Source organism: Bolinopsis microptera, chromosome 4 (assembly GCF_026151205.1).
Source record: "Bolinopsis microptera isolate Bmic1 chromosome 4, MBARI_Bmic_1.0, whole genome shotgun sequence".
Classification (NCBI taxonomy): Eukaryota; Metazoa; Ctenophora; class Tentaculata; order Lobata; family Bolinopsidae; genus Bolinopsis; species Bolinopsis microptera.
In genome coordinates this window covers 1236405-1254017 of record NC_087075.1, presented here as the reverse complement: position 1 = coordinate 1254017, position 17613 = coordinate 1236405, and the positions used below count along the sequence as shown (strand labels likewise).

Sequence of the window (17613 nt, the reverse complement as noted above, 5' to 3'; positions counted from 1 at the left end):
AGTGTACCGGGTATGATGTGTTCTATACTGGTCTTAGGTACCGTCATCAACTAGAAGAGTACATTATCAGTGTACCGGGTATGATGTGTTCTATACTGGTCTTAGGTACCGTCATCAACTAGAAGAGTACATTATCAGTGTACCGGGTATGATGTGTTCTATACTGGTCTTAGGTACCGTCATCAACTAGAAGAGTACATTATCAGTGTACCGGGTATGATGTGTTCTATACTGGTCTTAGGTACCGTCATCAACTAGAAGAGTACATTATCAGTGTACCGGGTATGATGTGTTCTATACTGGTCTTAGGTACCGTCATCAACTAGAAGAGTACATTATCAGTGTACCGGGTATGATGTGTTCTATACTGGTCTTAGGTACCGTCATCAACTAGAAGAGTACATTATCAGTGTACCGGGTATGATGTGTTCTATACTGGTCTTAGGTACCGTCATCAACTAGAAGAGTACATTATCAGTGTACCGGGTATGATGTGTTCTATACTGGTCTTAGGTACCGTCATCAACTAGAAGAGTACATTATCAGTGTACCGGGTATGATGTGTTCTATACTGGTCTTAGGTACCGTCATCAACTAGAAGAGTACATTATCAGTGTACCGGGTATGATGTGTTCTATACTGGTCTTAGGTACCGTCATCAACTAGAAGAGTACATTATCAGTGTACCGGGTATGATGTGTTCTATACTGGTCTTAGGTACCGTCATCAACTAGAAGAGTACATTATCAGTGTACCGGGTATGATGTGTTCTATACTGGTCTTAGGTACCGTCATCAACTAGAAGAGTACATTATCAGTGTACCGGGTATGATGTGTTCTATACTGGTCTTAGGTACCGTCATCAACTAGAAGAGTACATTATCAGTGTACCGGGTATGATGTGTTCTATACTGGTCTTAGGTACCGTCATCAACTAGAAGAGTACATTATCAGTGTACCGGGTATGATGTGTTCTATACTGGTCTTAGGTACCGTCATCAACTAGAAGAGTACATTATCAGTGTACCGGGTATGATGTGTTCTATACTGGTCTTAGGTACCGTCATCAACTAGAAGAGTACATTATCAGTGTACCGGGTATGATGTGTTCTATACTGGTCTTAGGTACCGTCATCAACTAGAAGAGTACATTATCAGTGTACCGGGTATGATGTGTTCTATACTGGTCTTAGGTACCGTCATCAACTAGAAGAGTACATTATCAGTGTACCGGGTATGATGTGTTCTATACTGGTCTTAGGTACCGTCATCAACTAGAAGAGTACATTATCAGTGTACCGGGTATGATGTGTTCTATACTGGTCTTAGGTACCGTCATCAACTAGAAGAGTACATTATCAGTGTACCGGGTATGATGTGTTCTATACTGGTCTTAGGTACCGTCATCAACTAGAAGAGTACATTATCAGTGTACCGGGTATGATGTGTTCTATACTGGTCTTAGGTACCGTCATCAACTAGAAGAGTACATTATCAGTGTACCGGGTATGATGTGTTCTATACTGGTCTTAGGTACCGTCATCAACTAGAAGAGTACATTATCAGTGTACCGGGTATGATGTGTTCTATACTGGTCTTAGGTACCGTCATCAACTAGAAGAGTACATTATCAGTGTACCGGGTATGATGTGTTCTATACTGGTCTTAGGTACCGTCATCAACTAGAAGAGTACATTATCAGTGTACCGGGTATGTTCTATACTGACATAAGTATATCATTAGTTTTTTGGTAGAGCACCGCATGTTACGAGGAGGTTAGCGGATCATACCCGCTCCGGCACTATGCCGGCCCATAATTTGTCGAATCGTTTACCAGTAAAAATCGAGTTCATTCAAATATCTGCTTGCAAACATTGATGAAAAAATTACAGCTCCACCATCAACTAATCGAAACGATGTCACAGTGTATTTTTAGTGTGTTTATAAACTATGTCTATAAAATAATTATTCATTAATTTAAACTAATATTATCTCCAAACCTCGAAAATAAGAGCATGTATCTGTAGGAGGTTTTTACCGAAGGTAGGAACAGTAATTAGCAGATCGTTCTGAATAATGTTCCTGTGTCTTTCAAACCTCTCAAGAACTGCGTTAATTCTCCATCTGGGAATTAATTTACATCAACTTTTTACGTTATTTAAACTTGCTTAAGTACTATGAAAATTAACAATATAACTAAGTTAAAGTAAAATTGCACGAGGATAGTTTTCAGAACCATACCGTAGAAAGTGACGAAGAAGGTTGAAATGTTTGAAGAAACGTATATCGATGATATGATCATAGATCTGTGCATTCCTCAGCCATTTTGATAAACTGTACACTTCTGCAGATCGAATAATATTTAATATTACTATTTAATTACTGAACAAATGTTCTCGAGAGGAGTTTGCATGATTCTGCAATATCAATATTTGTTGCCGTAACTTGTATTAAATTTGAGCAACATCCCTCAAAACACACCAAGAAACCAAATACCATTATATTTATTATAATAATACCATTTATTTATTATAATAATACCATTATATTTATAATAATAATACCATTATATTTATTATAATAATACCATTATATTTATTATAATAATACCATTATATTTATTATAATAATACCATTATCCCCGTTGGGCAGCACATGCATCACACCGAAAGAAGACATGATAAAGTGTTCTGGCTGGAGTTTGGATTTGGGTACCACGATGAGGTGGTAGGGCCTGGTAGGGTTGGGTTTGTTGAGGTAGGCGATGTAGGTCTGCGTGGTCAGCATCCCAGACAAGATGTGGTCCACAACCTGAGAGAGCGGTATATCACGTGACAAGAGAGCGGTGATCACGTGACAAGAAAGCGGTGATCGCGTGACAAGTATTGATCACCCCTCTCCTAATATAGTATATCAGTATTCAGCCTTACTGCAATCAAATAATCTACAATAAGTTAAACTAATTGATAACAATTAAATCTCTAACTAACCTCTCGACCAGTTCTGGGGGGTTTAGATTTGGGGAATACGAATGATTTGCGAGTTGCTTCTACAACTGTTTGTGGCTCCACAACTTCCTCTGCCTGCGAACATTTGAAATACACTAGTTTAATAGGTTACACTAGTACACTAGTACACTCATAAAGTTGTTTAAGAATTTAATTACCAACGTTTATTTAACCGCGACTTACTCGTACAATTAACGTTTACCAAAGTTTATATACTTAAAAATCAAACCCTCAAATGGACAGTATCACTGGAAATGTTGTCTGCAAGTCTAAGTTTAAGGGCGGCGGCGGTGCTCCCTAAAGCACCCCGCCAAGCTGCCTCATAGCTCGCCATCTCGCACGCCACATTTGGGAGGGAGTCCCGCAGGTCTGCCATGGTGAGCAGTGCCACTTTCTCGACCTGGGAGAAAATTAGATTAATATTAGTCGTGAGCAGTGCCACTTTCTCGACCTGGGACAAAGTTAGATTAATATTAGTTATTGACTTTTGGGAGTTTTTGGATAACAAGAGTCCTGGTAATGCAGAACTTTCTAACAACTGACACACTTCTTGCCGCTTGGTTATGACTAACCTCAGCGTCCCTAAGAAGAAACACCTCCGGGCCTGGCACATGATGAGCACGACTGCGCTTCTCCGCATGTTGCGTGCGCTGCTGCGCAGGAGTTGCACGTGGAGTCCCCGTCTGCCATACCTGCCGTTTGTATGCTGCAGCGAGCTGAGGTAAGAGTTTTTAGTCCTGACTTAAGATGGAATAAGTTTATGACTCATGATTTATCAATGTTTAGATTCAAAACGAACGGCTGATCGTCTTCATTACCTTAGGGAATATCTGCTTTATTTTACTCTGTAGCTTTGTGTTGGGGTTTCTTTCCAGATAAAAACATATCCTCTCCACGTAGTGTTTAACCTGCAGTAACGGACATTTTAAATTCGAAATATCAAACCCACACATTTAATTCTAAGGGTAAATGTTAAAGATTTGGTTATGGGCAAAACTTCGCCAATGAACTCAATGTTTTTAAAGGCAATGAGAACTTTTGATTGTACCTGAGAGTGGTCTTGAAGGTCTGAAGATAGTAGAGAAATTGAGTCTAGAAGTGTAATCAAGTGATCCGAGCTAGTAGTTCTGGAAAAATGATCATTAAATGTGTACCATAAATAAGATACTCCCAAGAGACCAATTTAGCTTTCGTGTTTCATAGCACACGATATTTGGAAAATGTCACATTAAATCAACTCACCCGCAAAGTACAGGTACAGAGGCTGCTGCTATTCGTCTAGCTGCTTCGCTTACAACACCTAGTTCATTTCTTTCGTTCAAGCCGATGTTATAAGGCGCTACCAATGACTGCGATTCTGTCATTGTTCATTTCGTTTATCCATACCTCTAATGTTGGGAGGAAGTTAAGAAAGATGCAAATTGGCGATCGTCCAAGGCGAGTCTGCTTTTGCAACTGTTTGACATCGGCCTTGCTTTTGATCCAAATGAAGAATGTGTGCGCGTTGTTGTCATAGAAACGGCGCCCAAATCTATACAATAAGTATTACGCGCGTTACAATTTCAAGCAAAACTGTACATTTTACGTCCCAGAAAAACGATGAGAAAGAAAATCATTTGATCTGTCTCGGAAATCTAAAATTATTTACAGTTAAACATTGTATTTACAATCAAAATTTTATCATGGTCCAAAGCATTATATTCTTAAACCAAATCAAGGACTATCATTTGACAATTTCTGCCACAAAGTTAACCCTAAACTGCTCGATTGTCTCTCCTTTGAGTGTTAACATGGTATTGAACTGAAGTCTTGAACCAACTTCAGCCAACTCCTTAGGAGGACTGAATTGAAACGTCACCGGAACATTTGTGCACGATTCTACGGAGCCCTGTCGAAGTAAAATGTTAATTGAACATTGTAAATGAAATTGCGAAAAAATGATTGCTCAATTCTTTTTATTTATAAAAAGAATTTTTAATGTTTATAAACATTTAAAATTGTTTCTATATTTCTTGTGGTAATGATTTTTAGTAAGTTTATACTACCTTTGGAGGGTTGATAACCAAAGCCTTAACCAGTGGCCCATAATCTGCCTTCAGAGGATCAAACGCGAAGTCTCCACTCGGCTGAGATAGATAATGTTATCGCAGTTAATTTCGAATTCAGTTAATCTTAACTTAAAATAATTTATAACCCATATTCGAAAAACACTACATTGATGATCCAGAAAAAGGCCTAGAAATGTTTAAGGTACCTTGGGGGCCTTGTCCTTAGAGTTGATAGCGTCAGCCTTCACACCAGCCCCACGACAGTTTCCAATACTGACGGTTTCACTAAACGTCTGGTAGGGAGGTTAGATTCACTAAAACATGGAAATAGCAATTACTGAACAATTGATTATTACAATTTGTTAAAACCACATTTTCTAGCTTCATGGACAGGAATCTTATCAACATCTCGTTTGCACTGTACCAGTAAGAAATTGCAGAAAGGTACCTGTTTAGGAGCACTCAGAGAGCAGATAAAGGTAAGGTACCTGTTTAGGAGCACTCAGAGAGCAGATAAAGGTAAGGTACCTGTTTAGGAGCACTCAGAGAGCAGATAAAGGTAAGGTACCTGTTTAGGAGCACTCAGAGAGCAGATAAAGGTAAGGTACCTGTTTAGGAGCACTCAGAGAGCAGATAAAAGTAAGGTACCTGTTTAGGAGCACTCAGAGAGCAGATAAAGGTAAGGTACCTGTTTAGGAGCACTCAGAGAGCAGATAAAGGTAAGGTACCTGTTTAGGAGCACTCAGAGAGCAGATAAAGGTAAGGTACCTGTTTAGGAGCACTCAGAGAGCAGATAAAGACTACCCACAACTCCCCTCTAAACTCTTCTGGTTCAGGTTCGGCTGCCAGATCTTCTATATGTGGTACCACTGGAAGAAGGAAAAATGTTTTTAAATTTCATGGAGTTAACTGATCAAATTACAAATTGATAAAGTGATTTCTAAATCTTTAAATTTCATGAATTTAACTGAATAACTAACTATGTTTATCTTCCAAATTAATAAAGTGAAAAGCCGCTTCATATCTATATTCATAAACTACATTTTAGTTTATTTACGACAGCTTTTGAACTCAGGATACTAATTTAAACCAAAGTTGAACAGACAACCTCTAAAATCCTTAATGAATGCCCTAAAAACTAACGTGTGTGTAATGTGACAGAGGGTCCTGCTAAAAACTAACGTGTGTGTAATGTGACAGAGGGTTCTGCTAAAAACTAACGTGTGTGTAATGTGACAGAGGATCCTGCTAAAAACTAACGTGTGTGTAATGTGACAGAGGGTCCTGCTAAAAACTAACGTGTGTGTAATGTGACAGAGGATCCTGCTAAAAACTAACGTGTGTGTAATGTGACAGAGGGTCCTGCTAAAAACTAACGTGTGTGTAATGTGACAGAGGGTTCTGCTAAAAACTAACGTGTGTGTAATGTGACAGAGGGTTCTGCTAAAAACTAACGTGTGTGTAATGTGACAGATGGTTCTGGATCACGTGCTCCCAACACGAACATTGACCCGGTCCAGGACTGTCCCTTTACTTCTATTCTCGTCTCTTGGGGCTGGAAAATATTATAATTTAATGGTTGTAAAGATTATACTTTATAAATAGGGAAAAGATATTACAATAAATAGTCAGGTATACCTCACAAATGCAGTACAATAGTGGAATGTTCAGAAAGAGATTAGCTGAGTGTACCTGATTAAGGAGGTTAACAATAACAACGTCCCTGTAGGAGTCCTTGTGATCAGGATTAAACTTTACAGTGACCTCCTGCGTCTCACCGCGTGGTATATTACCGCTGTGTGGGGTGCACTGGAACGGTAATATACCCGACTTGTTACTGTTCCCTGTTGTGATATAGTGGTATATTACCGCTGTGTGGGGTGCACTGGAACGGTAATATACCCGACTTGTTACTGTTCCCTGTTGTGATATAGTGGTATATTACCGCTGTGTGGGGTGCACTGGAACGGTAATATACCCGACTTGTTACTGTTCCCTGTTGTGATATAGTGGTATATTACCGCTGTGTGGGGTGCACTGGAACGGTAATATACCCGACTTGTTACTGTTCCCTGTTGTGATATAGTGGTATATTACCGCTGTGTGGGGTGCACTGGAACGGTAATATACCCGACTTGTTACTGTTCCCTGTTGTGATATAGTGGTATATTACCGCTGTGTGGGGTGCACTGGAACGGTAATATACCCGACTTGTTACTGTTCCCTGTTGTGATATAGTGGTATATTACCGCTGTGTGGGGTGCACTGGAACGGTAATATGCCCGACTTGTTACTGTTCCCTGTTGTGATATATAGTGGTATATTACCGCTGTGTGGGGTGCACTGGAACGGTAATATGCCCGACTTGTTGCTGTTCCCTGTTGTGATATAGTGGTATATTACCGCTGTGTGGGGTGCACTGGAACGGTAATATGCCCGACTTGTTACTGTTCCCTGTTGTGATATAGTGGTATATTACCGCTGTGTGGGGTGCACTGGAACGGTAATATACCCGACTTGTTACTGTTCCCTGTTGTGATATAGTGGTATATTACCGCTGTGTGGGGTGCACTGGAACGGTAATATACCCGACTTGTTACTGTTCCCTGTTGTGATATAGTGGTATATTACCGCTGTGTGGGGTGCACTGGAACGGTAATATACCCGACTTGTTACTGTTCCCTGTTGTGATATAGTGGTATATTACCGCTGTGTGGGGTGCACTGGAACGGTAATATACCCGACTTGTTACTGTTCCCTGTTGTGATATAGTGGTATATTACCGCTGTGTGGGGTGCACTGGAACGGTAATATACCCGACTTGTTACTGTTCCCTGTTGTGATATAGTGGTATATTACCGCTGTGTGGGGTGCACTGGAACGGTAATATACCCGACTTGTTACTGTTCCCTGTTGTGATATAGTGGTATATTACCGCTGTGTGGGGTGCACTGGAACGGTAATATACCCGACTTGTTACTGTTCCCTGTTGTGATATAGTGGTATATTACCGCTGTGTGGGGTGCACTGGAACGGTAATATACCCGACTTGTTACTGTTCCCTGTTGTGATATAGTGGTATATTACCGCTGTGTGGGGTGCACTGGAACGGTAATATACCCGACTTGTTGCTGTTCCCTGTTGTGATATAGTGGTATATTACCGCTGTGTGGGGTGCACTGGAACGGTAATATGCCCGACTTGTTACTGTTCCCTGTTGTGATATAGTGGTATATTACCGCTGTGTGGGGTGCACTGGAACGGTAATATACCCGACTTGTTACTGTTCCCTGTTGTGATATAGTGGTATATTACCGCTGTGTGGGGTGCACTGGAACGGTAATATACCCGACTTGTTACTGTTCCCTGTTGTGATATAGTGGTATATTACCGCTGTGTGGGGTGCACTGGAACGGTAATATACCCGACTTGTTACTGTTCCCTGTTGTGATATAGTGGTATATTACCGCTGTGTGGGGTGCACTGGAACGGTAATATACCCGACTTGTTACTGTTCCCTGTTGTGATATAGTGGTATATTACCGCTGTGTGGGGTGCACTGGAACGGTAATATACCCGACTTGTTACTGTTCCCTGTTGTGATATAGTGGTATATTACCGCTGTGTGGGGTGCACTGGAACGGTAATATACCCGACTTGTTACTGTTCCCTGTTGTGATATAGTGGTATATTACCGCTGTGTGGGGTGCACTGGAACGGTAATATACCCGACTTGTTACTGTTCCCTGTTGTGATATAGTGGTATATTACCGCTGTGTGGGGTGCACTGGAACGGTAATATGCCCGACTTGTTACTGTTCCCTGTTGTGATATAGTGGTATATTACCGCTGTGTGGGGTGCACTGGAACGGTAATATGCCCGACTTGTTACTGTTCCCTGTTGTGATATAGTGGTATATTACCGCTGTGTGGGGTGCACTGGAACGGTAATATGCCCGACTTGTTACTGTTCCCTGTTGTGATATAGTGGTATATTACCGCTGTGTGGGGTGCACTGGAACGGTAATATACCCGACTTGTTACTGTTCCCTGTTGTGATATAGTGGTATATTACCGCTGTGTGGGGTGCACTGGAACGGTAATATACCCGACTTGTTACTGTTCCCTGTTGTGATATAGTGGTATATTACCGCTGTGTGGGGTGCACTGGAACGGTAATATACCCGACTTGTTACTGTTCCCTGTTGTGATATAGTGGTATATTACCGCTGTGTGGGGTGCACTGGAACGGTAATATACCCGACTTGTTACTGTTCCCTGTTGTGATATAGTGGTATATTACCGCTGTGTGGGGTGCACTGGAACGGTAATATACCCGACTTGTTACTGTTCCCTGTTGTGATATAGTGGTATATTACCGCTGTGTGGGGTGCACTGGAACGGTAATATGCCCGACTTGTTACTGTTCCCTGTTGTGATATAGTGGTATATTACCGCTGTGTGGGGTGCACTGGAACGGTAATATGCCCGACTTGTTACTGTTCCCTGTTGTGATATAGTGGTATATTACCACTGTGTGGGGTGCACTGGAACGGCAATATGCCCGACTTGTTACTGTTCCCTGTTGTGATATAGTGGTATATTACCGCTGTGTGGGGTGCACTGGAACGGTAATATACCCGACTTGTTACTGTTCCCTGTTGTGATATAGTGGTATATTACCGCTGTGTGGGGTGCACTGGAACGGTAATATGCCCGACTTGTTACTGTTCCCTGTTGTGATATAGTGGTATATTACCGCTGTGTGGGGTGCACTGGAACGGTAATATACCCGACTTGTTACTGTTCCCTGTTGTGATATAGTGGTATATTACCGCTGTGTGGGGTGCACTGGAACGGTAATATACCCGACTTGTTACTGTTCCCTGTTGTGATATAGTGGTATATTACCGCTGTGTGGGGTGCACTGGAACGGTAATATACCCGACTTGTTACTGTTCCCTGTTGTGATATAGTGGTATATTACCGCTGTGTGGGGTGCACTGGAACGGTAATATACCCGACTTGTTACTGTTCCCTGTTGTGATATAGTGGTATATTACCGCTGTGTGGGGTGCACTGGAACGGTAATATACCCGACTTGTTACTGTTCCCTGTTGTGATATAGTGGTATATTACCGCTGTGTGGGGTGCACTGGAACGGTAATATACCCGACTTGTTACTGTTCCCTGTTGTGATATAGTGGTATATTACCGCTGTGTGGGGTGCACTGGAACGGTAATATGCCCGACTTGTTACTGTTCCCTGTTGTGATATAGTGGTATATTACCGCTGTGTGGGGTGCACTGGAACGGTAATATACCCGACTTGTTACTGTTCCCTGTTGTGATATAGTGGTATATTACCGCTGTGTGGGGTGCACTGGAACGGTAATATGCCCGACTTGTTACTGTTCCCTGTTGTGATATAGTGGTATATTACCGCTGTGTGGGGTGCACTGGAACGGTAATATGCCCGACTTGTTACTGTTCCCTGTTGTGATATAGTGGTATATTACCGCTGTGTGGGGTGCACTGGAACGGTAATATGCCCGACTTGTTACTGTTCCCTGTTGTGATATAGTGGTATATTACCGCTGTGTGGGGTGCACTGGAACGGTAATATACCCGACTTGTTACTGTTCCCTGTTGTGATATAGTGGTATATTACCGCTGTGTGGGGTGCACTGGAACGGTAATATGCCCGACTTGTTACTGTTCCCTGTTGTGATATAGTGGTATATTACCGCTGTGTGGGGTGCACTGGAACGGTAATATACCCGACTTGTTACTGTTCCCTGTTGTGATATAGTGGTATATTACCGCTGTGTGGGGTGCACTGGAACGGTAATATGCCCGACTTGTTACTGTTCCCTGTTGTGATATAGTGGTATATTACCGCTGTGTGGGGTGCACTGGAACGGTAATATACCCGACTTGTTACTGTTCCCTGTTGTGATATAGTGGTATATTACCGCTGTGTGGGGTGCACTGGAACGGTAATATGCCCGACTTGTTACTGTTCCCTGTTGTGATATAGTGGTATATTACCGCTGTGTGGGGTGCACTGGAACGGTAATATGCCCGACTTGTTACTGTTCCCTGTTGTGATATAGTGGTATATTACCGCTGTGTGGGGTGCACTGGAACGGTAATATGCCCGACTTGTTACTGTTCCCTGTTGTGATATAGTGGTATATTACCGCTGTGTGGGGTGCACTGGAACGGTAATATGCCCGACTTGTTACTGTTCCCTGTTGTGATATAGTGGTATATTACCGCTGTGTGGGGTGCACTGGAACGGTAATATGCCCGACTTGTTACTGTTCCCTGTTGTGATATAGTGGTATATTACCGCTGTGTGGGGTGCACTGGAACGGTAATATACCCGACTTGTTACTGTTCCCTGTTGTGATATAGTGGTATATTACCGCTGTGTGGGGTGCACTGGAACGGTAATATACCCGACTTGTTACTGTTCCCTGTTGTGATATAGTGGTATATTACCGCTGTGTGGGGTGCACTGGAACGGTAATATACCCGACTTGTTACTGTTCCCTGTTGTGATATAGTGGTATATTACCGCTGTGTGGGGTGCACTGGAACGGTAATATGCCCGACTTGTTACTGTTCCCTGTTGTGATATAGTGGTATATTACCGCTGTGTGGGGTGCACTGGAACGGTAATATGCCCGACTTGTTACTGTTCCCTGTTGTGATATAGTGGTATATTACCGCTGTGTGGGGTGCACTGGAACGGTAATATGCCCGACTTGTTACTGTTCCCTGTTGTGATATAGTGGTATATTACCGCTGTGTGGGGTGCACTGGAACGGTAATATGCCCGACTTGTTGCTGTTCCCTGTTGTGATATAGTGGTATATTACCGCTGTGTGGGGTGCACTGGAACGGTAATATGCCCGACTTGTTACTGTTCCCTGTTGTGATATAGTGGTATATTACCGCTGTGTGGGGTGCACTGGAACGGTAATATGCCCGACTTGTTACTGTTCCCTGTTGTGATATAGTGGTATATTACCGCTGTGTGGGGTGCACTGGAACGGTAATATGCCCGACTTGTTACTGTTCCCTGTTGTGATATAGTGGTATATTACCGCTGTGTGGGGTGCACTGGAACGGTAATATGCCCGACTTGTTACTGTTCCCTGTTGTGATATAGTGGTATATTACCGCTGTGTGGGGTGCACTGGAACGGTAATATTCCCGACTTGTTACTGTTCCCTGTTGTGATATAGTGGTATATTACCGCTGTGTGGGGTGCACTGGAACGGTAATATGCCCGACTTGTTACTGTTCCCTGTTGTGATATAGTGGTATATTACCGCTGTGTGGGGTGCACTGGAACGGTAATATACCCGACTTGTTACTGTTCCCTGTTGTGATATAGTGGTATATTACCGCTGTGTGGGGTGCACTGGAACGGTAATATACCCGACTTGTTACTGTTCCCTGTTGTGATATAGTGGTATATTACCGCTGTGTGGGGTGCACTGGAACGGTAATATGCCCGACTTGTTACTGTTCCCTGTTGTGATATAGTGGTATATTACCGCTGTGTGGGGTGCACTGGAACGGTAATATGCCCGACTTGTTACTGTTCCCTGTTGTGATATAGTGGTATATTACCGCTGTGTGGGGTGCACTGGAACGGTAATATGCCCGACTTGTTACTGTTCCCTGTTGTGATATAGTGGTATATTACCGCTGTGTGGGGTGCACTGGAACGGTAATATGCCCGACTTGTTACTGTTCCCTGTTGTGATATAGTGGTATATTACCGCTGTGTGGGGTGCACTGGAACGGTAATATGCCCGACTTGTTACTGTTCCCTGTTGTGATATAGTGGTATATTACCGCTGTGTGGGGTGCACTGGAACGGTAATATGCCCGACTTGTTACTGTTCCCTGTTGTGATATAGTGGTATATTACCGCTGTGTGGGGTGCACTGGAACGGTAATATGCCCGACTTGTTACTGTTCCCTGTTGTGATATAGTGGTATATTACCGCTGTGTGGGGTGCACTGGAACGGTAATATGCCCGACTTGTTACTGTTCCCTGTTGTGATATAGTGGTATATTACCGCTGTGTGGGGTGCACTGGAACGGTAATATGCCCGACTTGTTACTGTTCCCTGTTGTGATATAGTGGTATATTACCGCTGTGTGGGGTGCACTGGAACGGCAATATGCCCGACTTGTTACTGTTCCCTGTTGTGATATAGTGGTATATTACCGCTGTGTGGGGTGCACTGGAACGGTAATATGCCCGACTTGTTACTGTTCCCTGTTGTGATATAGTGGTATATTACCGCTGTGTGGGGTGCACTGGAACGGTAATATGCCCGACTTGTTACTGTTCCCTGTTGTGATATAGTGGTATATTACCGCTGTGTGGGGTGCACTGGAACGGCAATATGCCCGACTTGTTACTGTTCCCTGTTGTGATATAGTGGTATATTACCGCTGTGTGGGGTGCACTGGAACGGCAATATGCCCGACTTGTTGCTGTTCCCTGTTGTGATATAGTGGTATATTACCGCTGTGTGGGGTGCACTGGAACGGTAATATGCCCGACTTGTTACTGTTCCCTGTTGTGATATAGTGGTATATTACCGCTGTGTGGGGTGCACTGGAACGGTAATATGCCCGACTTGTTGCTGTTCCCTGTTGTGATATAGTGGTATATTACCGCTGTGTGGGGTGCACTGGAACGGTAATATGCCCGACTTGTTACTGTTCCCTGTTGTGATATAGTGGTATATTACCGCTGTGTGGGGTGCACTGGAACGGTAATATGCCCGACTTGTTGCTGTTCCCTGTTGTGATATAGTGGTATATTACCGCTGTGTGGGGTGCACTGGAACGGTAATATGCCCGACTTGTTACTGTTCCCTGTTGTGATATAGTGGTATATTACCGCTGTGTGGGGTGCACTGGAACGGCAATATTCCCGACTTGTTACTGTTCCCTGTTGTGATATAGTGGTATATTACCGCTGTGTGGGGTGCACTGGAACGGTAATATACCCGACTTGTTACTGTTCCCTGTTGTGATATAGTGGTATATTACCGCTGTGTGGGGTGCACTGGAACGGTAATATGCCCGACTTGTTACTGTTCCCTGTTGTGATATAGTGGTATATTACCGCTGTGTGGGGTGCACTGGAACGGCAATATGCCCGACTTGTTACTGTTCCCTGTTGTGATATAGTGGTATATTACCGCTGTGTGGGGTGCACTGGAACGGCAATATGCCCGACTTGTTACTGTTCCCTGTTGTGATATAGTGGTATATTACCGCTGTGTGGGGTGCACTGGAACGGTAATATGCCCGACTTGTTACTGTTCCCTGTTGTGATATAGTGGTATATTACCGCTGTGTGGGGTGCACTGGAACGGCAATATGCCCGACTTGTTACTGTTCCCTGTTGTGATATAGTGGTATATTACCGCTGTGTGGGGTGCACTGGAACGGTAATATGCCCGACTTGTTACTGTTCCCTGTTGTGAGTACTATATATACTACAGTTATCATCTCAACATGTAGGTATGTTGTGATAAATTAGCAGGAACCCTACTATACTATATATCCTACTATAACTACTATAACTAGAGTACTATACTATATATCCTACTATAACTACTATAACTAGAGTACTATACTATATATCCTACTATAACTACTATAACTAGAGTACTATACTATATATCCTACTATAACTACTATAACTAGAGTACTATATTTATTATACTACTATAACTAGAGTACTATACTATATATCCTACTATAACTAGAGTACTATATATCCTACTATAACTAGAGTACTATACTATATATCCTACTATAACTAGAGTACTATACTATATATCCTACTATAACTAGAGTACTATACTATATATCCTACTATAACTAGAGTACTATACTATATATCCTACTATAACTAGAGTACTATACTATATATCCTACTATAACTAGAGTACTATACTATATATCCTACTATAACTAGAGTACTATACTATATATCCTACTATAACTAGAGTACTATACTATATATCCTACTATAACTAGAGTACTATACTATATATCCTACTATAACTAGAGTACTATACTATATATCCTACTATAACTAGAGTACTATACTATATATCCTACTATAACTAGAGTACTATACTATATATCCTACTATAACTAGAGTACTATACTATATATCCTACTATAACTAGAGTACTATACTATATATCCTACTATAACTAGAGTACTATACTATATATCCTACTATAACTAGAGTACTATACTATATATCCTACTATAACTAGAGTACTATACTATATATCCTACTATAACTAGAGTACTATACTATATATCCTACTATAACTAGAGTACTATACTATATATCCTACTATAACTAGAGTACTATACTATATATCCTACTATAACTAGAGTACTATACTATATATCCTACTATAACTAGAGTACTATATTCAGACACTCGGAAATGTCATTGGGTAGAAAGATATACGTTTACAATTCACAATTATGCCAGCAAGGTAAATCTGGATTATAAAGGTAAAATGACAGAGGTTCAAGATTTAAAGTACCAATTTGGCTGGGGCCACTAAAAGCTTGGACCACTTCCGACTTCTCGCTGAGCATGGAGATACCGTACTGCAGATCTATTTCGGAGTTGTTCTTGAGAGTAAATGTTCCGTGCAGTATCTCGCCCACCATCACGTGACCCAGGTCCAGCGTGCCTGAACACAAGGTAATGTTTTATACGAAACACAGGTCCAGCGTTCCTGAACACAAGGTAATGTTTTATACGAAACACAGGTCCAGCGTTCCTGAACACAAGGTAATGTTCTATACGAAACACAGGTCCAGCGTTCCTGAACACAAGGTAATGTTCTATACGAAACACAGGTCCAGCGTTCCTGAACACAAGGTAATGTTCTATACGAAACACAGGTCCAGCGTTCCTGAACACAAGGTAATGTTTTATACGAAACACAGGTCCAGCGTGCCTGAACACAAGGTAATGTTTTATACGAAACACAGGTCCAGCGTTCCTGAACACAAGGTAATGTTCTATACGAAACACAGGTCCAGCGTTCCTGAACACAAGGTAATGTTCTATACGAAACACAGGTCCAGCGTTCCTGAACACAAGGTAATGTTCTATACGAAACACAGGTCCAGCGTTCCTGAACACAAGGTAATGTTTTATACGAAACACAGGTCCAGCGTTCCTGAACACAAGGTAATGTTCTATACGAAACACAGGTCCAGCGTTCCTGAACACAAGGTAATGTTTTATACGAAACACAGGTCCAGCGTGCCTGAACACAAGGTAATGTTTTATACGAAACACAGGTCCAGCGTTCCTGAACACAAGGTAATGTTCTATACGAAACACAGGTCCAGCGTTCCTGAACACAAGGTAATGTTCTATACGAAACACAGGTCCAGCGTGCCTGAACACAAGGTAATGTTTTATACGAAACACAGGTCCAGCGTTCCTGAACACAAGGTAATGTTCTATACGAAACACAGGTCCAGCGTTCCTGAACACAAGGTAATGTTCTATACGAAACACAGGTCCAGCGTTCCTGAACACAAGGTAATGTTTTATACGAAACACAGGTCCAGCGTTCCTGAACACAAGGTAATGTTTTATACGAAACACAGGTCCAGCGTGCCTGAACACAAGGTAATGTTTTATACGAAACACAGGTCCAGCGTTCCTGAACACAAGGTAATGTTCTATACGAAACACAGGTCCAGCGTTCCTGAACACAAGGTAATGTTCTATACGAAACACAGGTCCAGCGTTCCTGAACACAAGGTAATGTTTTATACGAAACACAGATCCACTTTTATTATGTAGTTACGACAATGTGGGTAATGATTAAAACAGTGTAACTGTGACGTGTACTGACCTGAATCCGGGGACACCACCAGGTTAGGTTCCACCCCACACCCGTGTAAATGTAAGTGCAAGGTAGACTTCTGCGTTCTGACCTCCACCACCTCGTAGTACTTAGCCTTGGCCCGCGGGGTAAACTCTAATATCATCTGGTGTAATCCCAGTGGGGCCAGATCTCTTGTAGCGTTAACTTTCTGGAATGTTCCGTCGTGAGGGAATGCGCTGGTTGATAAGCTGACCTCGTCCTCACTGATACTCTTTAGAGTGAGCTCCAGTTTCTTTGTTTGGCCGATACACACGTTGCTGAAGTCTACTATGGAGCTGCCATTTTGGGAAAGAAGGACTAGCTCTGGTTTAACTGCAGGGAGATGGACTTGTAAGTAGACTGTATCATAGAGCCGGTAGTCTAGTGTTTTATCGTGGGAACAATCTCCTATACCCGTGAAACATGGGATCAGAATTTTCTCGAAGCGCTGCTCAAAGTTTGTTTTGAGTTTGATCATTGCAGCAATACGAGCTTCGTCAGTGATAACGGCAGTTTCCAAGGGATTAGGCGTCTTGTCTTCTTGCGGGGACTTGGGGGTGTGGGGTTTGCTGGACCCTTTCTTGGGC

General features: G+C 42.4%; 2 protein-coding genes across 2 annotated transcripts in view; both read right to left on the bottom strand.

Moving 5' to 3' along the window:
* Positions 1-4392, bottom strand: part of LOC134814336 (dynein heavy chain domain-containing protein 1-like) — a 41277-nt gene extending 36885 nt beyond the window's left edge. The window contains exons 1-9 of the mRNA XM_063822430.1: positions 4251-4392; positions 4057-4135; positions 3827-3916; positions 3581-3724; positions 3238-3408; positions 2991-3083; positions 2634-2811; positions 2242-2344; positions 2001-2124 (exon numbers count right to left, since the gene is read on the bottom strand). Of these exons, the coding sequence (XP_063678500.1) occupies positions 2001-2124; positions 2242-2344; positions 2634-2811; positions 2991-3083; positions 3238-3408; positions 3581-3724; positions 3827-3916; positions 4057-4135; positions 4251-4372 (1104 nt within the window). The 5' untranslated portion in view covers positions 4373-4392. The remainder of the gene's footprint in view (positions 1-2000; positions 2125-2241; positions 2345-2633; positions 2812-2990; positions 3084-3237; positions 3409-3580; positions 3725-3826; positions 3917-4056; positions 4136-4250) is intronic.
* Positions 4393-4613: 221 nt separating this feature from the next.
* LOC134813913 (cilia- and flagella-associated protein 74-like) lies at positions 4614-17613 on the bottom strand (the record flags this gene model as incomplete). The annotated part of the gene is given in 8 exon segments (XM_063821846.1): positions 4614-4896; positions 5054-5134; positions 5263-5349; positions 5825-5925; positions 6512-6611; positions 6749-6900; positions 15677-15829; positions 17015-17613. Coding segments are annotated over 8 exon segments (1438 nt in total), but the record flags the coding sequence as incomplete, so codon positions are not given.